This window comes from Capricornis sumatraensis, chromosome 2, assembly GCF_032405125.1.
Source record: "Capricornis sumatraensis isolate serow.1 chromosome 2, serow.2, whole genome shotgun sequence".
NCBI classification, from domain to species: domain Eukaryota; kingdom Metazoa; phylum Chordata; class Mammalia; order Artiodactyla; family Bovidae; genus Capricornis; species Capricornis sumatraensis.
The window spans coordinates 48,714,850-48,736,779 of NC_091070.1; the positions used below are offsets into that span (position 1 = coordinate 48,714,850).

At 35.3% G+C, this 21,930-nt stretch overlaps 1 protein-coding gene across 3 annotated transcripts in view; it reads left to right on the top strand.

Moving 5' to 3' along the window:
* The first annotated feature begins 607 nt into the window (after positions 1-607).
* TEX9 (testis expressed 9) overlaps positions 608-21,930 on the top strand; it is an 89,525-nt gene continuing 68,202 nt past the window's right edge. For 2 of the 3 annotated variants that reach the window (XM_068965279.1, XM_068965282.1), the window contains exons 1-2: positions 608-629; positions 733-824. In XM_068965279.1, coding sequence (XP_068821380.1) covers positions 609-629; positions 733-824 — 113 coding nt within the window. In that variant the 5' untranslated portion in view covers position 608. Of the gene's footprint in view, positions 630-732; positions 825-13,706; positions 13,771-15,298; positions 15,379-21,930 lie in introns of all 3 variants that reach the window. The other variant, XM_068965280.1, reaches the window with a different exon arrangement.

The following is a 21,930-nucleotide window of genomic DNA, read 5'->3' on the forward strand; positions in this document are numbered from 1 at the left end:
TATTGAGTGCAGCACTTTCACAGCATCGTCTTTCAGGATTTGAAATAGCTCAACTGGAATTCCATCTCCTCCACTATTCCATCACCTCCACTAGCTTTGTTCCTAGTGATACTTCCTAAACCCCACTTGACTTCACATTCCAGGATATCTGGCTCTAGGTGAGTAATCACACCATCGTGAAAATCTGGGTCATGAAGATCTTTTGTACAGTTCTTCTGTGTATTCTTGCTACCTCTTCTTAATATCTTCTGCTTCTGTTAGGTCCATATCATTTCTGTCCTTTATCGAGCCCATCTTTGCCTGAAATGTTCCCTTGGTATCTCTAATTTTCTTGAAGAGATCTCTAGTCTTTTTTTATTCTATAAATCAGCCCACGACTTTGGCTTCTTCAGTTCCTGCAAGACTGCGGTTAGCGTTTACCCCAAGTCGGGTACAAAACGGCAGCGCACACTCCCCAGGTCTCAGCCCGGTCTTAAGCTCGCGCTGTTTTCTGCCAAGAGTTGGGGCGCGGTCCCAATCGTGCCCTGAGCTGGAAGGCCGCCGGGGTTGTGGTAACTCTCGCGGGAAAGTGCGTCGTTGCCTCGGTAACGGCGTCGCGGCCGCGGAAGATGGCCGGGAGAAGTTTCAAGGTTAGTTCAACTGGACTCTCCTGGGTAGCAGCTAGGTTTCGGCGTCCTGAGGACACCAAAATTCATTGAACTTTGGTTCTGAAAGTGTCTGCCTGTTTTACAGAGACCGGGCGTTTCAGAGACTCCGCTCCCGCCACGCATTCAGCAACTTGCCACGCCTCGACGGGACCTCCTCGCCAAGGAGGAAGAATATAAGTAAGAACTTCGGCGGTTCAGGTTTTTCTTCTTTCACCTAAATGAGGCTGCTTACAAGTACTTTTCCTGGTGACTGGATCTTTGAGACCGTTCATCGTCCAGCATTTTCTTCTCAGCCCATTTACTTGCCCTTTATCTTTTCTCTTTAACTTGAGCTGCGTCCTCGTAGGTGTTGGAAGTGGGAGAAAATTTTACCCAAATAAGTAAACCTGTTCGTCAGCAAGATGATATGTCTAGGAGTAGTTTGGATAGCGCGAATTGCCAGCGAATGGTTCAGTTTCTAGTTAAATGAATTCCACTTAATTTCAAGTTCCTAGAGTTTACGTATGTAAATTTCTTTTATGTTTGGTTTCTAAACTCAAAGCATGTTTCTCAGGGCATTTGGAATTGTCATTCTTACCCACCTTCGGTGGAGTTGGGAGGGTTTCCTTTCTTTACCTATTCTCAATGTAATTACAAATATCCTGACAACACGTGTTTTCACTCTTGGACCACTCCACTCTTCATCCTCCAGTTGTCATGCAGATGTCAGCGATCTTGTTAATTTGATCTTGTCTCTCCCTTGCCTAAAACTTTGCGGTGGTTTCCAGTTGCACTTCAAAAGCTCTGTCACACTTGGCTTCTACCTCTTGTGTAATCTTGACCTCTTTTGTTTTTTTTACCAGAGTGGCCTTTTGGGACTATGATAAATAGGCTTTCTATTACTCTTTTATTGTCTGATTAAATTTTCTTTGCTATTAGTGTAACTTGTTACAGTAAATTCATTTGTTAGTTTACTTTGTGTCTGTTTTCTGTGCTGGACTGAGTTCCACGAGGTCACAGACCATGTCTTTTATTTGCCCTTATGTATAGCCTTACCAAAAAAATTATATTTTAAAAGTTTACTTTCTTTTTAATTAATTTAAAGTAATGTAATTTAAAACTTGCAAAACATCCCAGCAATTCCTCAGATGGTTAAACGTAGTTACCAAATGATCTGTACCTAAAATGAAAGCATGTTTAGAGTTAAAACTGAAGTGTACTGTACTTAGATAAACTAGACATGTTAGCTTCTCATAGCATGTAGAAACATAATCATCTTCCACTGTTTGGTAAAATGGGCCTATTATTTCTAGTAACAGTGTACTTAATCAATGGATCTGTTGTTCATTAACAGTTCTGAGTCAGCTAAACCCAAAACATTTGTTTTCATTACAATGCACCACATAGCACTAAATACATGTATTAGGTTAATTCACCTGGTTATTTCGAAGTATATTTTGCACCTGGCCCTTCATTAAGGCTAATGTTGAGTTGCTAAGTCTTGTCTCTTTTGCACCCCCCCTAGACTGTAGCCTTCCCAACTCCTCTGTCCATAGACTTCCCTAAACATTATACTGGAGTAGGTTGCCGTTTCTTTCTCCAGGGGATCTTCCTAACCCAGGGATGGAAATCTGTGTCTCCTATGTTGCAGACAGATTCTTTACCACTGAACCACCTGGGAAGCCTCTCGTTAAGGCTATAGTCCTGCTTAAAGTCAGACATCTGTATTCTATTTTAGCAGAAGTTTTGCAGTAAAGGCTCCCTTTTGTTACTTGTTCTACATACTCTGAGGTGTGCGATCTAAGGTGTTTGAACAAAGTAGCTCCCAGGCACTGCTTGAAGTTTGTGGATCACTCAGCACTATGCATAAAGGTGAAATGTTTGGGCATCTTTATAGGCAAGAATATAAGATCATAACACAGTATTTTGCTACATGTTTTCTTGGTTTTAAGCATATTTTGTTTTAATTAACCGAAGACAGCACTTTCCAGGGATCCCAATCTAGAATCTTTCACAATCAGCTCTTGTCAAATAGTTGGAGGAAATAATCACTATATGAGATAGTAAACCAAGGAATATGCTGATCACTCAAATCAATAGATATTCCAAGCCATGTGCTTGTATCATAAAATGAGAAAGCTAAATAGTAAGATCATGTGGCATCTGTTTTAATTAACCTTGATAGCTTGCAGGGCAAGCCTTCCCCCAAACTTCTTGCTGCTAAATGCCAACTAAATTGGACATATAGATTAATTTGCAGAGAACTGATATCTTTATGTTATTGAATCTGCCTTTCCATGGATATGATATATCTCTATTTTACATGGAGGGGTTTTTGGTGTCCATTAATAATATTTTCTCATATTACTACATAAAGTCTTAAATATTCTTTTCAAGGTACTTTATAGTTTTGTTGTTGTAATGAATGGCTTTTTTTCTACCACATTTTCTAATTGGTTGTATGTATAGAAACATTACTGATTTTTTGTATATTGATCCTACACCTACATTTGTCAAGAGTGTCAGCACTGCTGAATTCTCCTATTTTGCAGAGTCCTTTGAGCTTTTTGTAAAGATGGTTATATCATATGCAAATTGTGATAGTTTTGTTCCTTTACAATTTCTTCTGCATCTTTTTTCTTGATCTGATTAGAACCTCCAGTATAATATGGAATAGAAAAAGTGGTGGTAAGCATTATCATCTTAGTTATGATTTTCATTAGTCTGCATTTAATAATTTATCACTACAATTGAGATTTGCTGTAGAATTAAAAAATTTTTTTTTTATTTTATACTGGAGTATAGCTGATTAACAATGTTGTAATAGTTTCAGGTAGACAGCAGTAGCCGTATCGGTTTTGTGCTGTATGTGCTGTGCTCAGTTGCTTAGTTGTGTCCAACTCTTTGGGACCTCATGGACTGTAACCCGTCAGGCTCCTCTGTCCATGGAATTTTCCAGGCAAGAATACTGGAGCAGTTTTTTTTTCTTTTTTTTTTTTTTAAGTAACCTCACTGTTCTCCATAGTGGTTGTACCATGTAACAGTGTAGGAGAATCCCCTTCTCTCCACACTCTCTCCAGTATTTGATATTTGTGGATTTTTTGATGATAGCCATTCTGACTGGTATGAGGTGATTTCTCATTGTAGTTTTGATTTTCATTTCTCTAATAACTAGTGATGTTGAACGTCTTTCCATGTGCTTATTAGCCATCTGTATGTCCTACCATATGACTCTATAATCCCACTCTTGTGCATATATCTGGAGGAAAACACCCGAAAGGATACACATACCACAGTGTTCATTACAGCACTGTTTACAATAGCCAAGACATGGAAGCAATCTAAATGTCCATCAACAGAGAAATGGTTAAAGGTGTGGTACATATATATATAGTGGAATATTACTTGGCCATTAAAAAGGAAATAATGCCATTTGCAGCAAAATGGATGAGTGTCATATTGAGTGAAGTTAGAGAAGGAGAGATATCGTATGACATCCCTTATGTGTAGAATATAAAAAGAAATGATACAATGCACTTACTTACAAAACAGAAAGTTTCACAGACTTAAAAATGAATTTATGGTTGCCAGGGAAAAGGGATAGTTTGAGGGAGTCTGGGAAGATCATGTACACACAGCTATATTTAAAATGGATAACCAACGTGGAACTCTGCTCAGTGTTATGTGCCAGCCTGGATGGGAGGGGGATTTGAGGGAGAATGGATACATATATGTATGGCTGAGCCCTTTCACTGTTCACCTGAAACTACCACAACATTGTTAATTGGCCATACTCTAATACAAATAAAAAGTTTAAAGTTTGAAAATAAATACAGAAAAAAGAAAAAAAACAAAGAATACTGGGAGTGGGTTGCCCTTTGCTACTTCAGAGGATCTTCCCACCCCAGAGATCGACTCTTGGGTCTCCTGCATTGTCAGGCAGATGCTTCGCTACTGTGCCACCTGGGAAGTCCCCAGTACACAATGTTGTGATAGTTTCGGGTGGACAGCAAAGGGACTCTTCCATATATGTACATGTATCCATTCTCCCCCAAACTCCCCTTCCGTCCAGAGTGCCACATAACATTGAATAGAGTTTCTTGTGCTGTACAGTAGATTAGATCCTTGTTGGTTATCCATGTTTTGAAAATTTTATTTTTTAATTGGTGGAAAATTGCTTTATAATTTTACCTTGGTTTCTGCTGTTCAACAATGTGAATCAGTCATAATTAAATATATATATCGTCCCTCCTTAGCCGCCCTCCTGTCCCCACACCCCACTGCTCTAGGTCATCACAGAGCTCCAGGCTGGGCTCCCTATGTTATTTAGCAGCTTCCTCACTATTTTAGTGTATGATAGTATATATATGTCAATGCTACTTTCTCAATTTGTCCCACCCTGACCTTCCTCTGCTGTGTCCCCAAGTCCATTCTCTAATAGATTTACCAGTATTGTTTTTCTAGATTACATGTATATGCATTAATATGCAATACTTGTTTCTTCTCTTCCTTGTTTTTCTCTTCCTCTGCATAAGAGGCTCCAGGTTCATGCACCTCACTACAACTATGTCAGATTCATTCCTTTTTATGGCTGAGCAATATTACACTGTATAAATGTACCACAACTTCCTAATCCATTTATCTGTTGATGGACATTTAGGTTGCTTCCATGCCCTGGCTGTTGTAAATATTGCTGCAGTGAACATTGGGGTACATGTGTCTTTTGGAATTGTGGTTTTCTTAGGGTGTATGTCCAGTAGTGGTATTCCTGGGTCATAAGGTTTATTCCTAGTTTCTTACTCGCCGTACTATTTTCAATAACTAGATTTATGCCTAGCTAGTTTTTAAGGAATCTCATACTGTGTTCCATAATAGCTGTATCAGTTTACATTCCCATCATGCTGTAGAGTTTTGACTAAATATTTTTTTATCAGGCTTAAGGACACAGTTTCCATTAATTCTTTGTTTTTCAGTCTAGGATGTGAAGTGAGGTGAAAGTCGCTGAGTCGTGACCGACTCTTTGTCCATGGAATTCTCCAGGCCAGAATACTGGAGTGGGTAGCTTTTCCCTTCTCCAGGGTATCTTCCCGACCCAGGGATCGAAACCAGGTCTCTCGCATTGACAATATTATATCCTTTTTTGTATTTTGAATGAATGTTAAATTTGAACAAAGTCCCCCCCCCCAAATTTATGTAGGTGATAAAAATTTTTTCACCCCTTCATTTAATGTTTTAACATACTGAACTACAAAGACAGGTTTATTGTTTTCTTTGAAAGGCCTCTGGATTAGATTGCTTTAATTTTATGTAGATTTTTTATTTCATCTGTAAACAAAGTGAAATTGGTCCTACATTTTTTTCTAGTTCTTTGCCTTTCTGATTTTGATATCATTATTATAAAATAAACTGAGTAGCTTTCCTTTTTTGTTTTATTCTGTTCTTGGAAGCTTCTTGTAATCAGATCATCTACCCTATGATTAAAATTGTGAAACTGAGTCTAGTTTGAGGTGTTTTTTTTTTTTTATTCTGTGAATTGTTTTTTTAATAATTATTGCTTCCAGAATAAATTTTGGTTATTTGCTAGTTTTCTAGAAAACTGTCCATTTCATGTATGTGTATTAACATACATTTATTCTAATTATGCTCTTATATTTTCAGTCTTGACTATATCTGTAACTTAATATATATCTTCTTTTGGGACCTTTCCTGTCAGTCTTATTGGGAGGTGTATATGTTTTATTGGTCTTTTCAGAGAATTAACTTTTGGTTTTATTGCTAATTTTCTGTGTGATTTAAAATTTTTTTCATTAGCCTTATCTTTATAGTTTCTTTTTCTTCTAATTGTGGATTTAGTTTTTCTTTTTTAAGTTTTCTAATTTTTTAATTCATTAAAATTTTTGCATTTAAATTTAATACATTTAATATTTCTCTGCAACCATAGCTTATCTGTATTTCAAGGTCTGTTTTGATATTTCTATTCTTTCTGATTATTTAGTTTTGAATATTTTATGATTTTCATAGTGTTTATTTTAGTGTGTTTTTGTAATTGCCAAGCATCTGTTTGTTTGTTTTATTTTTGTTATTTGAAATTTTATTTTTAATTGTACTGTGGTCAGAGAATGTATGTATCATTTATTTTCAAAGGCATTTTGAAACTTAGTTGTGACCAGGTATATGTGGAACTTTTGTGAATATTCAGTGTATTCTTTGATAGAAAGCGTATTTACTATTTGTTGACTAATGACTTAGATCAAACTGATTACTTCTGCTGTCCATAGTAGCAGTGTCCTCAACGTTTTTTTCTCCAGTAGCTGTATTGGCTTCTGTCAGAGGTGTACTAAAATCAGCTATAATTATAACTTAAAAATTTCTTTTAATTGTGTCCATTTTTGTTTGGGGGTTATATCATTTTATTTAAAACCTCTTGAATAATTCCTTTAATTATTTGTAGTGTCTTTACATCTTTTTCATTCTTTTCAAACTTTGTATGTCATTTAGCCTTATTAAGTACATTTCTTTTATACTCTCTGATAATTTCTGCCTAATAAGTGAATTTATGGTATTTTGTTTGTTGATTTGAAGTTGTTTTGGTCATCTTATGTTTTGTTTTCTATTTGTGCCTTTTCTTTGATTCTTTTCTGTTGTTTATTGGTTGAATGAGTTTTCATTATATCTTTATTTTCCCTTTATTGTTTTGGAAAGACCTCAGAATAGTTTAACTTGGTTTCCCTTGTTTACAAGTTAAATAATAGTTACTTCCCCTTTGCTTTGAATACCCCTACCTGTTATTTTCATGTTCTGTGCTAATTTATCATGTTTTGTCATTTCTTTGCATCATGATTCCTTTCTTTTTTTCTAAGTTGAGTTTCCTTTTTTCTGAAGCATAGAGCATTCATTACTTTTCTATGTGAAAATCTGAGTCTTAAATTCACCAGTCTTACCTGAAAATTTTACTTCGCATTTATTCTTCAAAGATAGTTTAGCTGAATATAGAACTTGAAATGGCTAGTCCTCACACCCCACCTCCTGACAGTTCATTAAAAGTACCATTTGGTTGTCCAAAGGTACCATTGTAATCTAGAGATATTGATAAACCATCTGCTGTCAGCTTCTAAGATAATCATGTTGGTAGACTATTTTTCTCTCTTCTTTTTAAATGTTTGGTTTGTAATTTAAAGAATATTCTCCTTGTCTTTGAAGTTATGCAGTTTTACCCAGTGTGTACAGCTGTGGATTTGTTTTCTTGATCCTGCCTGGGATCTCTGTAACTATTCATTTCTGGAGAATTCTCAGCATTATTTCTTTTTATAAAAAGTAGTGTCTTTTGTTTTATGTCTCTTGCTGTATTCTTCAGGTTTCAAATAATTTTTGTTTTTGTTTTATTGAGGTCTACTTGATTTACAGTATTATACTAGTTTAGGTGTATAGCATAGTGATTCAAAACTTTTGTAAATTTATTCCATTTAAAATTATTGTCAAATAACAGCTGTATTTCCTGTGTTGTACAGTATATCTTTGTGTGTTTGTACTAAGTCATATCTGACTCTGTGCGACCCTATGGACTGTAGCCTCCTGGGCTCCCCTGTCCATGGGATTCTCCAGGCAAGAATACTTGAGTGGGTTGCTGTGCTCTCCTCCAGGGGATCTTCCTCACCTAGGGATCTAACCCATGTCTCTTATGTCATCTCCTGCATTGGCCGGTGGGTTCTTTACCACTGGCTCCAGCTGAGAAGCCCATACATCCTTGTATCTTATTTATTTCATACACAGTAGTTTGTATATCTTAATTCTTTACCACTATCATATGCCTTTCTTCTTCCCTTTTCCCATTGGTAACCATTAGTTTGTTCTCTATGTATGTGGATCTGTTTCTTTTCTGTTATATTCATTCATTTGCTTTATTTTTTAGATTTACAATAAGTAATAACATACAGTATTTGTTTTTCTCTGTCTGACGTGTTTCACTAACCAGAATACCCTCCAGGTCCTTTCATGTTGTTGCAAATGGCAAAATTTCATTTTTTGCATAACTGAACAGTATATCATTGTGTGTATGTATGTATTTTTATGCCACATCTTCTTTATCCATTCATCTGTTGATGAACATGTAGGTTGCTTCTATATCTTGGCTTTTGTAAATGCTGCTATGAACATGGGGGTGCATATATTTTTTCAAAGTAGTGCTTTCATTTTTGTTGGATATATATCCAAGAGGGTAATTACTGGGTCATATGGTAGTTATAGCTTCAATTTTTTGAGAAATTGCCATACTGTTTTCCACAGTGGCTGCGCCAATTTATATTCCCACCAACAGTGTAGGAGAGTTCCCTTTTCTCCACATTCTTGCCAACATTTGTTATTTGTGGTCTTTTTGATAATAGCCATTCTGACAGGTATGAGATTATACTGTAGCTTTGCTTTACATTTCTCTGATGATTAACAGTGTTGTGCTTTACATGTGCCCATTGGCCATCTATATTCTTCTTTAGGAAAATGCCTTTTCAGGTTTTCTTCCCATTTTTTAACCAGATTATTTGTTTTGTTTTGTTTTTAGTATTGAATAGTTTTAGCTATTTATATATTTTGAATATTAAACCCTTGTTGCTCATATCATTTGCAAATATTTTCTTCCATTCGGTAGATATCTTTTCATTTTGTCAGTGATTTCCTTTCCTTTTTTTCTTCCCTTTCAAGTTTAATTAGGCCCTGTGCATGTATGTATGTATTTTATTTTCTCAGGAGACAGATCCAAAAACTATTGTTGTGATTTATGTCAAAGAATAGTCTACCTATGTTTCCTTCTCAGGTTTTATGGTTTGTGGTCTTACATTTAGGTCTTTAATCCATTTTGAGTTTATTTTTGTATATGATGTGAAAAAAGTTCTTATTTTATTCTTTTAAATGTAGCAGCCCATCTTCTCAGCATGACTTACTGAAAGACTGTCTTTTCTTCACTGTATATTTTTGTCTGCTTTGTCACAGTTAGCCACGTAAGTGTAGGTTTGTTTCTGGGCTCACCATTCTGCTCCATTGATCTATGTGTCTGCTTTTGTTCCAGTACCATACTGTTTCACCTGCTGTAGCTTTGTAGTATAATATCTATGGATCAAACCAAAAAGAATAATAACAATTCTACCAAACATTTAAAAAAGAGTTAATGGCTATCCTAAAACAATTCCAAAAAGTTGCAGAGTGAGGAACACTTCTGAACTCATTGAATGAGGCCAGCATCACCTTGATACTAAAACTATACAAAGATATTACAAAAAAAAAATTATAGGCCAATATCATTGATGAACATCAATGTAAAAATCCTCAATAATATATTAGCAAACTGAATCCAGTAATATATTAAGAGGATCATACACTGTGATCAAGTGAGTGTTATCCTGGGGGGCAAGGGTGGTTCAATATCTGGAAATCTATCAGTGTGATACACACATTAACAAAAGGAGAATAAAAATCATATGCTCATCTGAATAGATCATACGATCAAATGCAAAAAAAGCATTTGACAAAACTCAACATCCATTTATGATAAAAACTCTCCTCTCCTCAGTGTTTGTGTGTGTGTGCTAGTCTCTCAGTCGTGTCTCTTTGCAACCCCATGGACTGTAGCCCTTTGTCCATGGGATTCTCCAGGCAAGAATACTGGAGTGGGTTGCCATTTCCTTCTCCACAATGTTTGTGTAGAGGGAATATATTTCAACATAATGAAGTCCATATATAAGCTCATGGGCTTCCCAGATAGCTCAAATGGTAAGGAAACTGTCTGCAATACAGGAGACCCAGGTTCAATCCCTAGGTCGGGAAGATCCCCTGAAGAAAGATGTGGCAACCCTCCCCACCATTCTTGCTTGGAGACTTCCATGGACGAGAAGCTTGGCAGGCTACAGTCCATGGAGTTGCAGAGTTGGACACGACTGAGTGACTAACACACACGTATAAGCTCATAGCTAACATAGTACTTGGTGGTGAAAAGCTAAAAACATTTTATCTAAGATCAGGAACAAGCATTTTTGTCTAAGATCAGGATGCTCACTCTTACCACTTTAATTCAGCATAGTATTGAAAGTCCTAGCCATGGCAATCAGAGAAGGAAAAAAAGAAAAGGAATCTAACTGTAAAGGAAGAATTAAAACTGTCATTGTTTGCTGACAGGATACTATACATAGAAAATCCTAATGATGCCACCAGAAAGCTAGTACAGCTCATCAGTGAATTCAGTAGAGTTGCAGAATACAAAATTAATACTCATTTCCCTGGTGGCTCAGTTGGTAAAAGAATCCACCTGCAATGCAAGAGACTGCCTGCAATGCAGGAGACCCAGGTTTGATCCCTGGGTCGAGAAGATTCCCTGGAGAAGGAAATGGCAACCCACAACAGTATCCTTGCCTGGGAAATCCCATGGATAGAGGAACCTGGTGGGCACAGCTTATGTGGTCACCAGAGTCAGACATGACTTAGCAACTAAACCACCAACCACCACTGTACACTAAAAGCAATTTATCAGAAATAGAAATTAAGGAAAGAATCCCATTTATGATTGCATCAAAATAATAAAATACTTAGGAATAAATCTAAGGAGGTAAAAGATCTGTACTCAGAAAACTATAAGACACTGATGAAAGAAAATCAAGACAACATAAAGAGGGTGAAAGATACATTGTATTCATAGATAGTAGAATTAATATTGTTAAAATGACCATAGTACTGAAACTAGTCCGTGGATTCATTGCAGTCCTATCAAAATACCAGTGAGATGTTTTTTTAAAACAGAACTAGAACAGATAACTTTAAAATTTGTATAGGTACACAAAAGACCCCTAATAGCTAGGACAATCCAGAGAAAGAGCAGAAAGGGATGTATCACACTTGTTTAGATTATACTCAGTGTATCTCTTTAAATTTTGGCATTTCCTCCTTTTCTGGGATTTTATTCTGCAGTGTCTGTTAGGTTGCTATAATCTATCTTTGTCTTACTGTCTGTCTCGAATAGATGTTAAACTCTCTCTTGCATTTTTATCTGTACCTTTTTGTTGGTAATTTTCTCATATCTTCTAATTCATCCATTCCCTCTTCATTCTGTTGTTCAACTTATCCGTTGCATTTGAGTTTTATTTACATTGACTGTATTTTCATTATGTAATTTCTGTTTGGTTGTTTTCCAAATTCAGTGTTTTTTTGAATATATGTTTACAATGCTTGGTTCTTGCCTAATGGTTTCTATTCTTTTTTTTCTTTCTTATTGAAAAGTACTATTTAAAATTCTTTCTTAGGTTGTTTTATCATCTCCAGGTCTTTTGGTGCAGATTTTGTTTGTATCCGTTGATTATCCATGCTGGAAACTTATTTTTTAATGCAATTTATTCTCTTTGTGAAGGCATCTTTAGTAGAATTTGCTTTCTGAGAGAGTTGCATTTGTTCTAGATGACTAAATATTCCTGAGGGTGGTTTTGCATTTCAGTTTATTAGCTTATCAGTTTTCACTGGTTCTAAGCCAACTTTCTATATTAAAGTTTTGGCCTAGTGTCCCTATACCATCTGGGTAAGATGAACTTGGAATACACTTCTGTGTGCTCTGATTACTCGTAGGAGAATCTTTCCCACACATGGCTTTAGTTCCATCTCCGTTCACTTAGGTTATGGGCGGCGGTTTTGTAGTCTGGTTCACAGGTGTAGCCCTTTATGACTCCCTCAAGTGCATTGGTTTCTAGCTGTTAAGCTGTTTTGGCTTCTGTTCCTGTTTACTGCTCTCACTTTGAGTTACTGCTATATTTTTAGTGCCAGGGTGTTTTCTTTGCCTGAGTTTAAGTTTAGCAACATTTCCTTTATTACAGTTTATCCAGGATTTCTATGGGTTTTGGGGCAGAAGAGTAGTCTTTTGAGTTACCTCAGTCTACTGTGTTGACCAGAAACCTCTCATGGTTCTTGTTAGGGAAATGTGGAAAATCAGGTAAAGCCATCTTGAATACAACTTTAAGACTGTGTTAGATATTATTTCTTCTGATTAACTCATCCTAGGGTGTAAAAATACTTCTTGAAACATCAGACTGTTTTAAGAAGGGATATGATACTGATTTTTTTTTTTTTTCTGGGAGTGGGGGTCGTCACTGGTGTGCATTACCTCTGAATTACATATCTAAAAAACACAAGATATCTCATTTAAAAAATTGTTTTGCATATTTTCTTCATAAAACTTCAGAAGAGCGTACATCATCTAGAAATGTGACCTATGAATAGAACTGAGAAGTTATATGCTTTTGAAGATGTTTATTATAATGTTAACTTTTAAAACAGAGACGGGAACTTGAACTAACAAGAGGAACAGTTTAGTACACTATGTTAAATTCAACTCTTCAGCGTATTTTATAGCCATTTAAGGCATTAATTTTAAAACTTATATACAGGTAAATATATTCCATCTATATTGTTATGGGGAAACAGTACAATATTGTGTATGTGCTTACAGATGATAATTAGAAGGGAATACTAAAAATCATCTGATAATGGTGGTAGGATTATGGGCAATTTTTCCTTTCAAAACAGTTTCCTTCAATGGCATTGGTATTCTTACAGTCTTAATGGGACCAAATAGTATTCCTGTTCTTTGCTAGATTCCAAATAGATGGAAGAAAGAGAAATGGCAGGTGTAGGTCAAAGGAATTGCCTGTATTTCTGATGAAGCTTATACTGAAGTATATAACTGAGTGAGGCCCCTCAGAATCCCAAGAACATGAAGAGTGAAACTGAGGTGAACCCACCCAGTTTATTCTTTCCAAATAAATCATTCTACTTGAAGTAAGGGCAATATTAGTTGCACTTGTAATGAAATATTTTTACTAGTATATGGAGAGACCAATATTTACACCATTTGAATTTCCACCACAAAGAAGAAGGAATCATGGGGATTTGGAAATAACCTTTCTAATAGTTATATTAATTTTTAAGTAAAAATGTCATGTGTATGTTTTGGCATTTGTTGACTTAACTGAAGTGTAGTTATTGAAATTCAGTTTCTTTAGCTTTGTGTTAGAGTCTTCAGCGTATCACAGCTATTAAATTATTTTCTGCTTTTAGACGTTTAAATGCAGAATTAGAGGCAAAAACAGCTGATCTGGTTCGACAAGCTGAGGAAGTAATAGTAAGTAAATGTACAATTATTAGTATTTCCATGTTAGTGTTAGTTTTTTAGCTCTTTAATTTGATGTATAGCATACATACAAAAAAGTGCCAAAGCATAAATTTTCAATTCAGTGAATTATTATAAATTGAAAATCAGTATGTACATGGGTATGTGTATATATGCATATATATGTTTTTGAGAAGCACACATTTTCTAAAAGCTACTGAAAAAGTGTTTTCCATTTTGATATTCCAATCATCTAATAGTAGCTACATTAATATTTCCTACTATTTTAAGATTAATGTTTGTGAGTAGCTTTTGAATTAGTACTAGTAATTCAGTAAGGATACGGTTTCTGGACAGAAGTTGAATAAAGGATAACGATTATCACTAATGCTTAGATGGTAATCTGTTTCTTAAACTCTGCAGTTAGATGTAACTCAAATTCTTAGGGCTAGTCCATAGTCAGATTTATAGTCAGGAAAATGTTTTGAGGCTATATTACTAGACAATATAAGGATATTTGCCCCATTCTAACTACCAGATTGGTTATTCTTTCTTTAAATGCCCCTCCCTAAGCATCAGCATTCCCATTATTAATGATAGGATATAGTAGTATTCCTTAGAGGAATAAATATCCTAATTGATAGGCTGTAATAGTACTCCTTAGAGCTGCTTTCAAGCTTGTTTCATTTTTTGTTTTAATTCAGTTATAATTCTCTTTCATTTAAACCCCATCCCCATCTCACTTTAGAGTTGATGGGTGTCACTGAAGAATAGCTAATATTTTAATGCCTTAGACAGAACCATCATTGTTTGTTAGCATAGGAACATAACATTTCAGGTAATAGATGGAGATAATGGTTAAAGATTTGTTAGTTGCATTTGTAATTAAATATTTTATTTAAAAATAAATACTTTATTACATCTTTTGTTTGTGTCTGTTCTGAAGAGCCAGAAAATAATTTGAACAAAGAAACCCCACTTTATAGTAGGATGAGGGATTCATTATGTATTCTGATCAAATCCATTAGTCCTCTGATGGATATAACTCTTGCCATATTGAATTTTTGTTTTCTTACTTTCATACTGATAAATCATCTTCAAAAGCTTTCACTCTTATTGCTTCATTTTTAGCACTTTAATTTCTGTGTGGTCATTGTAACATTGAAGTTTGTCTGATTTGAGACAAATTTTTCTGTCCATTATATGGATTTATGTTTTCATTTCTTGTGAACCTTACTTCTTTTGCATGTTACACAAGATAGAAGCCCTAATATAATTGGGAAGAAGTCAGCTAAGATCATTTAGAGGCATTAACATTCTTACAATTTTCCCTTAGAGTGACTTTCCTAACCAAGAATGAATGAAAGGTGAAACTACATAGTTACAGACCTTATTTTGATACCATAGCTTTTAGAATTCTGTGCTTTGATTTTATAGAAATAGTGGACAATTCTGAAATGATTAATGATCAGAAAGGCACTTGAATATATCCTAGTTTTGTGAGGTTTTTTTCTTTATGACTTACCTTTGTTTTATTTAGAGAGATCAGCAAGAAGTACAATCTAAGTCTGTTTCAGCACAAATTAAATCATATGAAGACAAAGATGATTACAGCTTTAGGTAAGTGACTTATATTCTCAAACACCTTAAAAATGTCTTTTTACTGGGTAAATGCTTTAAGATTTTTTTAATTGAGGTATAATTGACATACAATGTTATATTGGTTTTAGGTATACAGCATGATTCAGTATTTGTATGTATTGTGAAATGATCACCACAATGAGTCTACTTAATACTATTACTGTACATAATTACAGAATCTTTTTTCCTTGTGATGAGAACCTTTTTTTAAAAAATATGTATATTTTATTGAAATATAGTTGATTTACAATGTTTCAAGTACACAGCAAGATGATTCAGTTATACAAATATACATATTATTTTTGAAATTATTGTCCATCATAGGTTATCACAGGATATTGACTGTAGTTCCCTATGCTATACAGTAAACCTTTGTTGCTTGTTGCATATCTGTTTTTTAATTAGAAATCTGGCATTCTATTCAACTGAGTTAAACAAGTGGAATCAAAATGTCATAGTATTTTTAGTTAGGCAAAAATTCCTAAGTTTTCCAAAATATATATATTATACATATATATATATATACACACAAAAACTTTTTTACTACACTTGATAGCATGAGAAAGAACATTAAAAAAAAGGAGAGATGGAGAGATTGGAAAACATAAATGAAATGGGAGCACTGAATATGAAATAGAAAAAGTGAAACAAACTAGATAAAAGTAAAAGATCATCAGATAGTCCAGTTGTTTTTAAACATGACTACTCATTAGAAACATATCTGTAGCTCTGGAGAAAAGAAGCAATACCTGAGCATTTTTTTTTTCCCCCAAAAGTTTCAAGATAATTCTGAAATGCATCTGGATTTTAGAAAGTGATTACAGGTTTTTCTGTTATATCCTAGTTTTGGTGATACAGAGTTCTATTATTTTTCTGTTGACCAATCATGATACAATGGTAGTAAATGAGTAATAGTTACATAACCACAATGGTAAAATATGCTTATCAGTTTTCACAATCAATGGCCAGACAAAAAATAAAAGATAATTATAATTGCAAGCCATAATGGGAATATGGTTAACTTAACAGTATAAAATAATTACATACAACTTGGGTGTTTGCGTGTTTGTTAAGCAGACTGATGGGGTAAGTGGAAGTACATACATGCACATGTTTTCATCCACCCAGCCAGTCTGTGTCTTTTGGCTGGTGCATTTAATCCACTTGCATTTAAGGTAATGATTGATATGTGTGATCCTGTTACTGTTGTCTTAATTGTTTTGGGTTTATTTTCTGTAGGTCTTTTCCTTCTCTTGTGTTTCCTGCCTAGAGAAGTTCCTTTAGCATCAATTGTAAAGCTGGTTTGATGGTGCTGAATTCTTTTCACTTTTGTTTGTCTGGAAAGCTTTTGATTTCTCTGTTAAATCTGAAGAAGGGTCTTGCTGGGCAGAGTATTCTTGGTTGTAGGTTCTTCCCTTTCATCACTCTAAACATACCATACCCTTCCCTTCTGGCTTGCAGAGTTTCTGTTGAGAATTCAGCTGATAGCCTGATGGGAGTTTCCTTGTCTGTTATTTGTTGTTTTTCTGTTGTTGCTTTTAATATTTTCTTTGTTTTTAATTTTTGTCAGTTTGATTACTATATGTCTCAGTGTGTTCCTCCTTGGGTTTATCCTGCCTGGGACTCACTGTGCTTCCTGGACTTGGTTGACTATTTCCTTTCCCATATTAAGGCAAGTTTTCAGCTATTATCTCTTCAATTATTTTCTCATGTCCTTTCTCTCTCTCTTCTCCTTCTGGGACCCCTGTAATGCGAATGTTGGTGCATTTAATGTTGTCCCAGAGGTCTCTTAGGCTGTCTTCATTTCTTCTCATTTTTTTTTTCTGTATTCTGTTCTGTGGCAGTGATTTCCACCATTCTGTCCTCCAGGTCATTTATCTGTTGTTCTGCCTCAGTTACTCTGCTGTGGATTCCTTCTAGTGTATTATTCATCTCTGTTTGTTCTTTAGTTCTTCTAGGTCTTTGGTAAACATTTCTTGCATCTTCTCAATCTTTGCCTCCATTCTTTTCTGAGATCCTGGATCATCTTCATTATTATTATTCTGAGTTCTTTTTCTGGAAGTTGCCTGTCTCTACTTCATTTAATTGGGGGGGGGGGGGCGGTTATCTTGTCCCTTCATTTGGGACATAACTTTCTGCTTTTTCATCATGATTAACTTTCTGTAATATGGTTTTTGTTTTAGCTGCTGTAAGACAGTGCTTCCTCTTGCTTCTCTCTGCCCTCTGATGGATGAGGCTAAGAGGCTTATGTAAGCTTCCTGATGGAAGGGACTGGCAATGGGAAAAACTGGGTCTTGCTGTGGTGGGCAGGGCTTTGCTCAAGTAAAGCTTTAATACAGTTATCTACTGATGGGTGGGGTTGCATCCCTCCCTGGTAGTTGTTTGGCCTGACCCAGCCCTGGGGTCTATGGGCTCTATGGTTGGGTTAATGGTGAACTCCAAGAGGGTTTATGCCAAAGGGCATCTTCCAGTGCCCCTGTCCTGTGATGAGCCACTGCCAACCCACACCTCCATAGGAGGCCTTCCAACACTAGCAGGCAGCTTTGGTTCAGTTTCCTGTGGGGTCACTGCTCCTCTCCTCTGGGTCTTTGTGCATGTAAAATTTTGTTTGTGCCCACCAAAGCTGGAATCTCTGTTTCTCCCAGTCCTCCTGAAGTCCTATAATCAAAACCTGCTGGCCCTCACAGCAGATTTCCTGGGGATTCCCAGTCCCTTTGTTGGATCCCTAGGCTGGGAAGCCTAATGTGGGGTTCAAAACCTTGACACCAGTGTGAGAACTTCTTTGGTATTATTGTTCTCAGGTCTATGGGTCACCCACCCAGCGGGTATAGGATTTGGTTTTATTGTGATTCCACGCCTCCTTCTATCTCACTGTGGCTTCTTTGTCTTTGGACATAGGGTATCTTTTTTTTTTGGTGGGTTCCAGCATGCTCCTGTCAGTGGTTGCTGAACAGCTAGCTACAATTTTGGTGCTCTTGCAGGAGGAGACGAATGTGTGTCCTTCTGCACAGCCATCTTGAACCGTTCTTCTGTGATGAGAACCTTTAATATCTGCCTTTTATTTTTAGCAGCATTCAAGTATGCAATACAGTATTATTAAGTATAGTCTCCATGCTAAACATTATGTCCTGTGACTTATTTATTTTATAATTGATAGTTTGTACCCTTTGACTCCTTTCACCCATTTCATCTACTCCCAACCAGCCAGCCTCTAGCAACCACCTTTTGTTTGTTTGCTTTTAGATTCTATATATAAGTGAGATCACTTTGTAGTTGTCTTTCTCTGACTTATTTCACTTAGTGTAATGCCTTTGAGTCCATTCATGTTGTCACAAATTGCAAGATTTCATTCTCTTTTATGGCCAAATAATATTTACATATATATTATAGAATATTTTCGTATATGCATATATATAATATTAGAGAGAGAACATGCACATTTTCTTTGCTCGTTCATCCCTTGATGGACATTTAGGTTGTTTCCATATCTAGGCTATTGTAAATACTGTTGCAATGAACATGGAGGTGTATATATGTAAAAAAGAAAAATATATATATAGTGTTTTTATTTTCTTTGCATAAATACCCAGAAGTGAGATTGCTGGGTCGTATGATATATGTTTAATTTTTGAGGAACTTTTATACTCTTTTCCAAAGTGAGTGTACCAAATTATGTTTCTGACAACAGTGTACAAGGTTTCCCTTTTCTCCACAGCCTTGCCAGCATTTGTTATCTCTTATCTCCTTGATAATAGCTATTCTTACAGGTATAATATATCACTGAAGTTTTGATTTATATTTCCCTGTTGGTTAGTGATATTGAGTAACTTTGCATGCATCTTTTGGCAGTCTATATGTCTTCTTTAGAAACTGTCTATTCACATCTTTTGCCCATATTTAAATCAGTTTGTTGGGCTATTTTATTTGAGTTTAATGAGGTTTTAAAAATGAATTTTTTGATAGTAACCATTTGCCAGATATATGATTTGGAAATATTTTCTGCTATTTAGTAAATTACCTTTCATTTTGTTGATTTTTTTAAAATTTTGCTGTGCAAAAGCTTTTCAGTTTGATAAAGTCCCATGGGTGTATTTTTGTTTTGTTGCCTTTGCATTTGGTGTCAAATCCAAAAAATAATCACTAAGGCAAGTCTCGAGGAGTTAACCACCTACGTTTTTCTTCTATGAGTTTTATGGTTTTAGGTTTTCCATTCAAATGTTTCATCAATTTGAGTTTATTTTTTGTGTATGGTATAAGATAGTGGTCCATTTTCATTTTTTTATGTGTGACTCTCTGTTTTTCCTGACACTGTTTATTGAAGATGCTACTGTTTTCCCATTGTATACCCTTGGCTCCTTTGTTATAAATTGATTGAGCAAGTTCATTTCTGGGCTCTGTAGTCTGTTCCATTGACCTATGTGTCTGTTTTTATGCAAATACCATACTGTTTGATTACTGTAGCTTTGTATAATAGCTTGAAATCTGGGATAACACCATTTTTACTGGATAGTGTATGTGGATCTGTTTATAATATCTTTTTGTATGTAAGTATTGGAAATCTATAATTTGAAGAAGAATGTAAGTTATAAAAATAATAATAATTGGGGGCTTATACCAGTCAGACACAATGTAAACCTTTTACCTACTTTATTTCATTTATTTCTCAAAGTGTTATTTTGAAATCAGTGTTACTGAGCTCCTTTTAAAAATGAGGAAACTGCAAAACAAATAAATGAGAAAACTGCAGCTTAATGAAGTTTGGAAGCTTATCTAGGACCCACAGATGGATGGATTTCACTGAGATCCAGACTACAGTTGATAAGATTTCTAAACCTGTCTTCATGAACTGTACCTTTTTTCTTTTAAAATTGCATGTGAAATTAGGTAAAAATAAATTAATTAATAGATATAAGATATATTAGATCTTTTTCCCCCCCTAGATTTCATATGAACTTTAGATATGTCTAAAGAAATTAGGGAACAAAAAAAATATTTATTAATAAACTGGGTGGCAGCATGGAACATTGGAAAAAAGGGCCCTCTCTCCCTCTCTGCTACTTTGAGTATGTTAAGCCACTGAGATTTTGGGGTTAATATCATAGCCTACCTTAACTAGTAAAGCAATTGGTATTGAGTCAGGTGCTGTATAACAAATATTCTAAAAGTGTGGTTTTCACTTAGTGGTTAGGCGGTATCAGCAAAGACACTTGATTTTGGAAGCTGTAAAGATAAGAGTGCTGTTAAATAGTGGCAGTGAATTTAGTAAAACTTGTCACTTTTTATAAATTGCAAGGTTAAATGAATGTCTGATGAACCAGTGTTCTTAAGGAAGAGGTTGGAAAACAGAGTATTATAGTATGTGCTCTTATTATTAGCTGTATTGACACTGTATTATGAGAAAGATAAGTTTAGGAAAGAATTGGCTGTGTTGTAAGTAGAAGTGAAAGGGAATATGGAAATTCTAGAAATTACAGGCCTTGTAATGTTCAAAAAGTCACCTGCTTCCAATTTTGATGAGGTCTGTTTTTTTTGTTTTTCTTTTGCTCCTTATGCTTTATGAGTTATATCAAAGAATCCATTGCTAAATCCAAGGTCATTAAAATCTACTGTCTTTTCTTCTAAGAAAATTATATCATTCTGACTTTTATTTACATTTAGGTCTCTGATCCATTTTGAGTTTTTTATATGATTAGTGTTTTTTACATGGTGTGAGATAAGAGTCAGCTTTGATTCTGTTTCCTCTGTTGAATGATCTTGGCATCTTTGTCAAAATCAGCTGACTAGAGACATACAAAATGGTTTTATTTTTGGACTCTCAGTTGTGTTCCATTGATCTGTGTATCAGTTCTTATGCCAGTACTACACTGTCTTGATTACCCTTAACTTTGAAGAGTTAACTGCCTTTAGACCTAAAAAATTATGAGATAAAATTGAAAAAAATGTTTAAGGGATAAAAGTCTATTAAATATGAAAGCTCATCTTTGTGGCAAAGGTCAGACTTAAAGTGATAAAAAAAACTTTTATCACAACTATTGATAAAAGTTGCCAGTGGATTAAGGTTTTTGAGGACAAGGATCATTTTAAATTATACCTAGTGGACTTATCCATTTGGATCAAATGTCTCAGAGTAAAGATCTAACTAAAGGTAGTAGTCCCCTCATAGAAGCTTGACAACCTCAAAGCAAACTATTTTTAAACTGAGTTTGGGGGAAGAGGTGGGAGGAAGGGAGAGAGAGAGGAGTTTAGGGTAAAGAAGTAGTCTTAGAGTTACGAGTGTGGTAATGGCACATGTAACTGACTGGAATCAAATGGGTAAGAAACTTTTGAGAGAGTTAATCAGCAAAAGAACATTAAGAATGGTAGACTAAACCTGCTTGTGATTGTTTAAATCTTAGAATAGCTGTGAGATCTCCCAGTCTTCTAAGATGAAGGAGCAGCCATTGAGAGTTGCACAGAGAGAGTTTAATGTTTAAACACCTTAAAGGCCTTAGAAACAGCAAAGCAGTATTACTTAAGTGGCAGTATATTTGG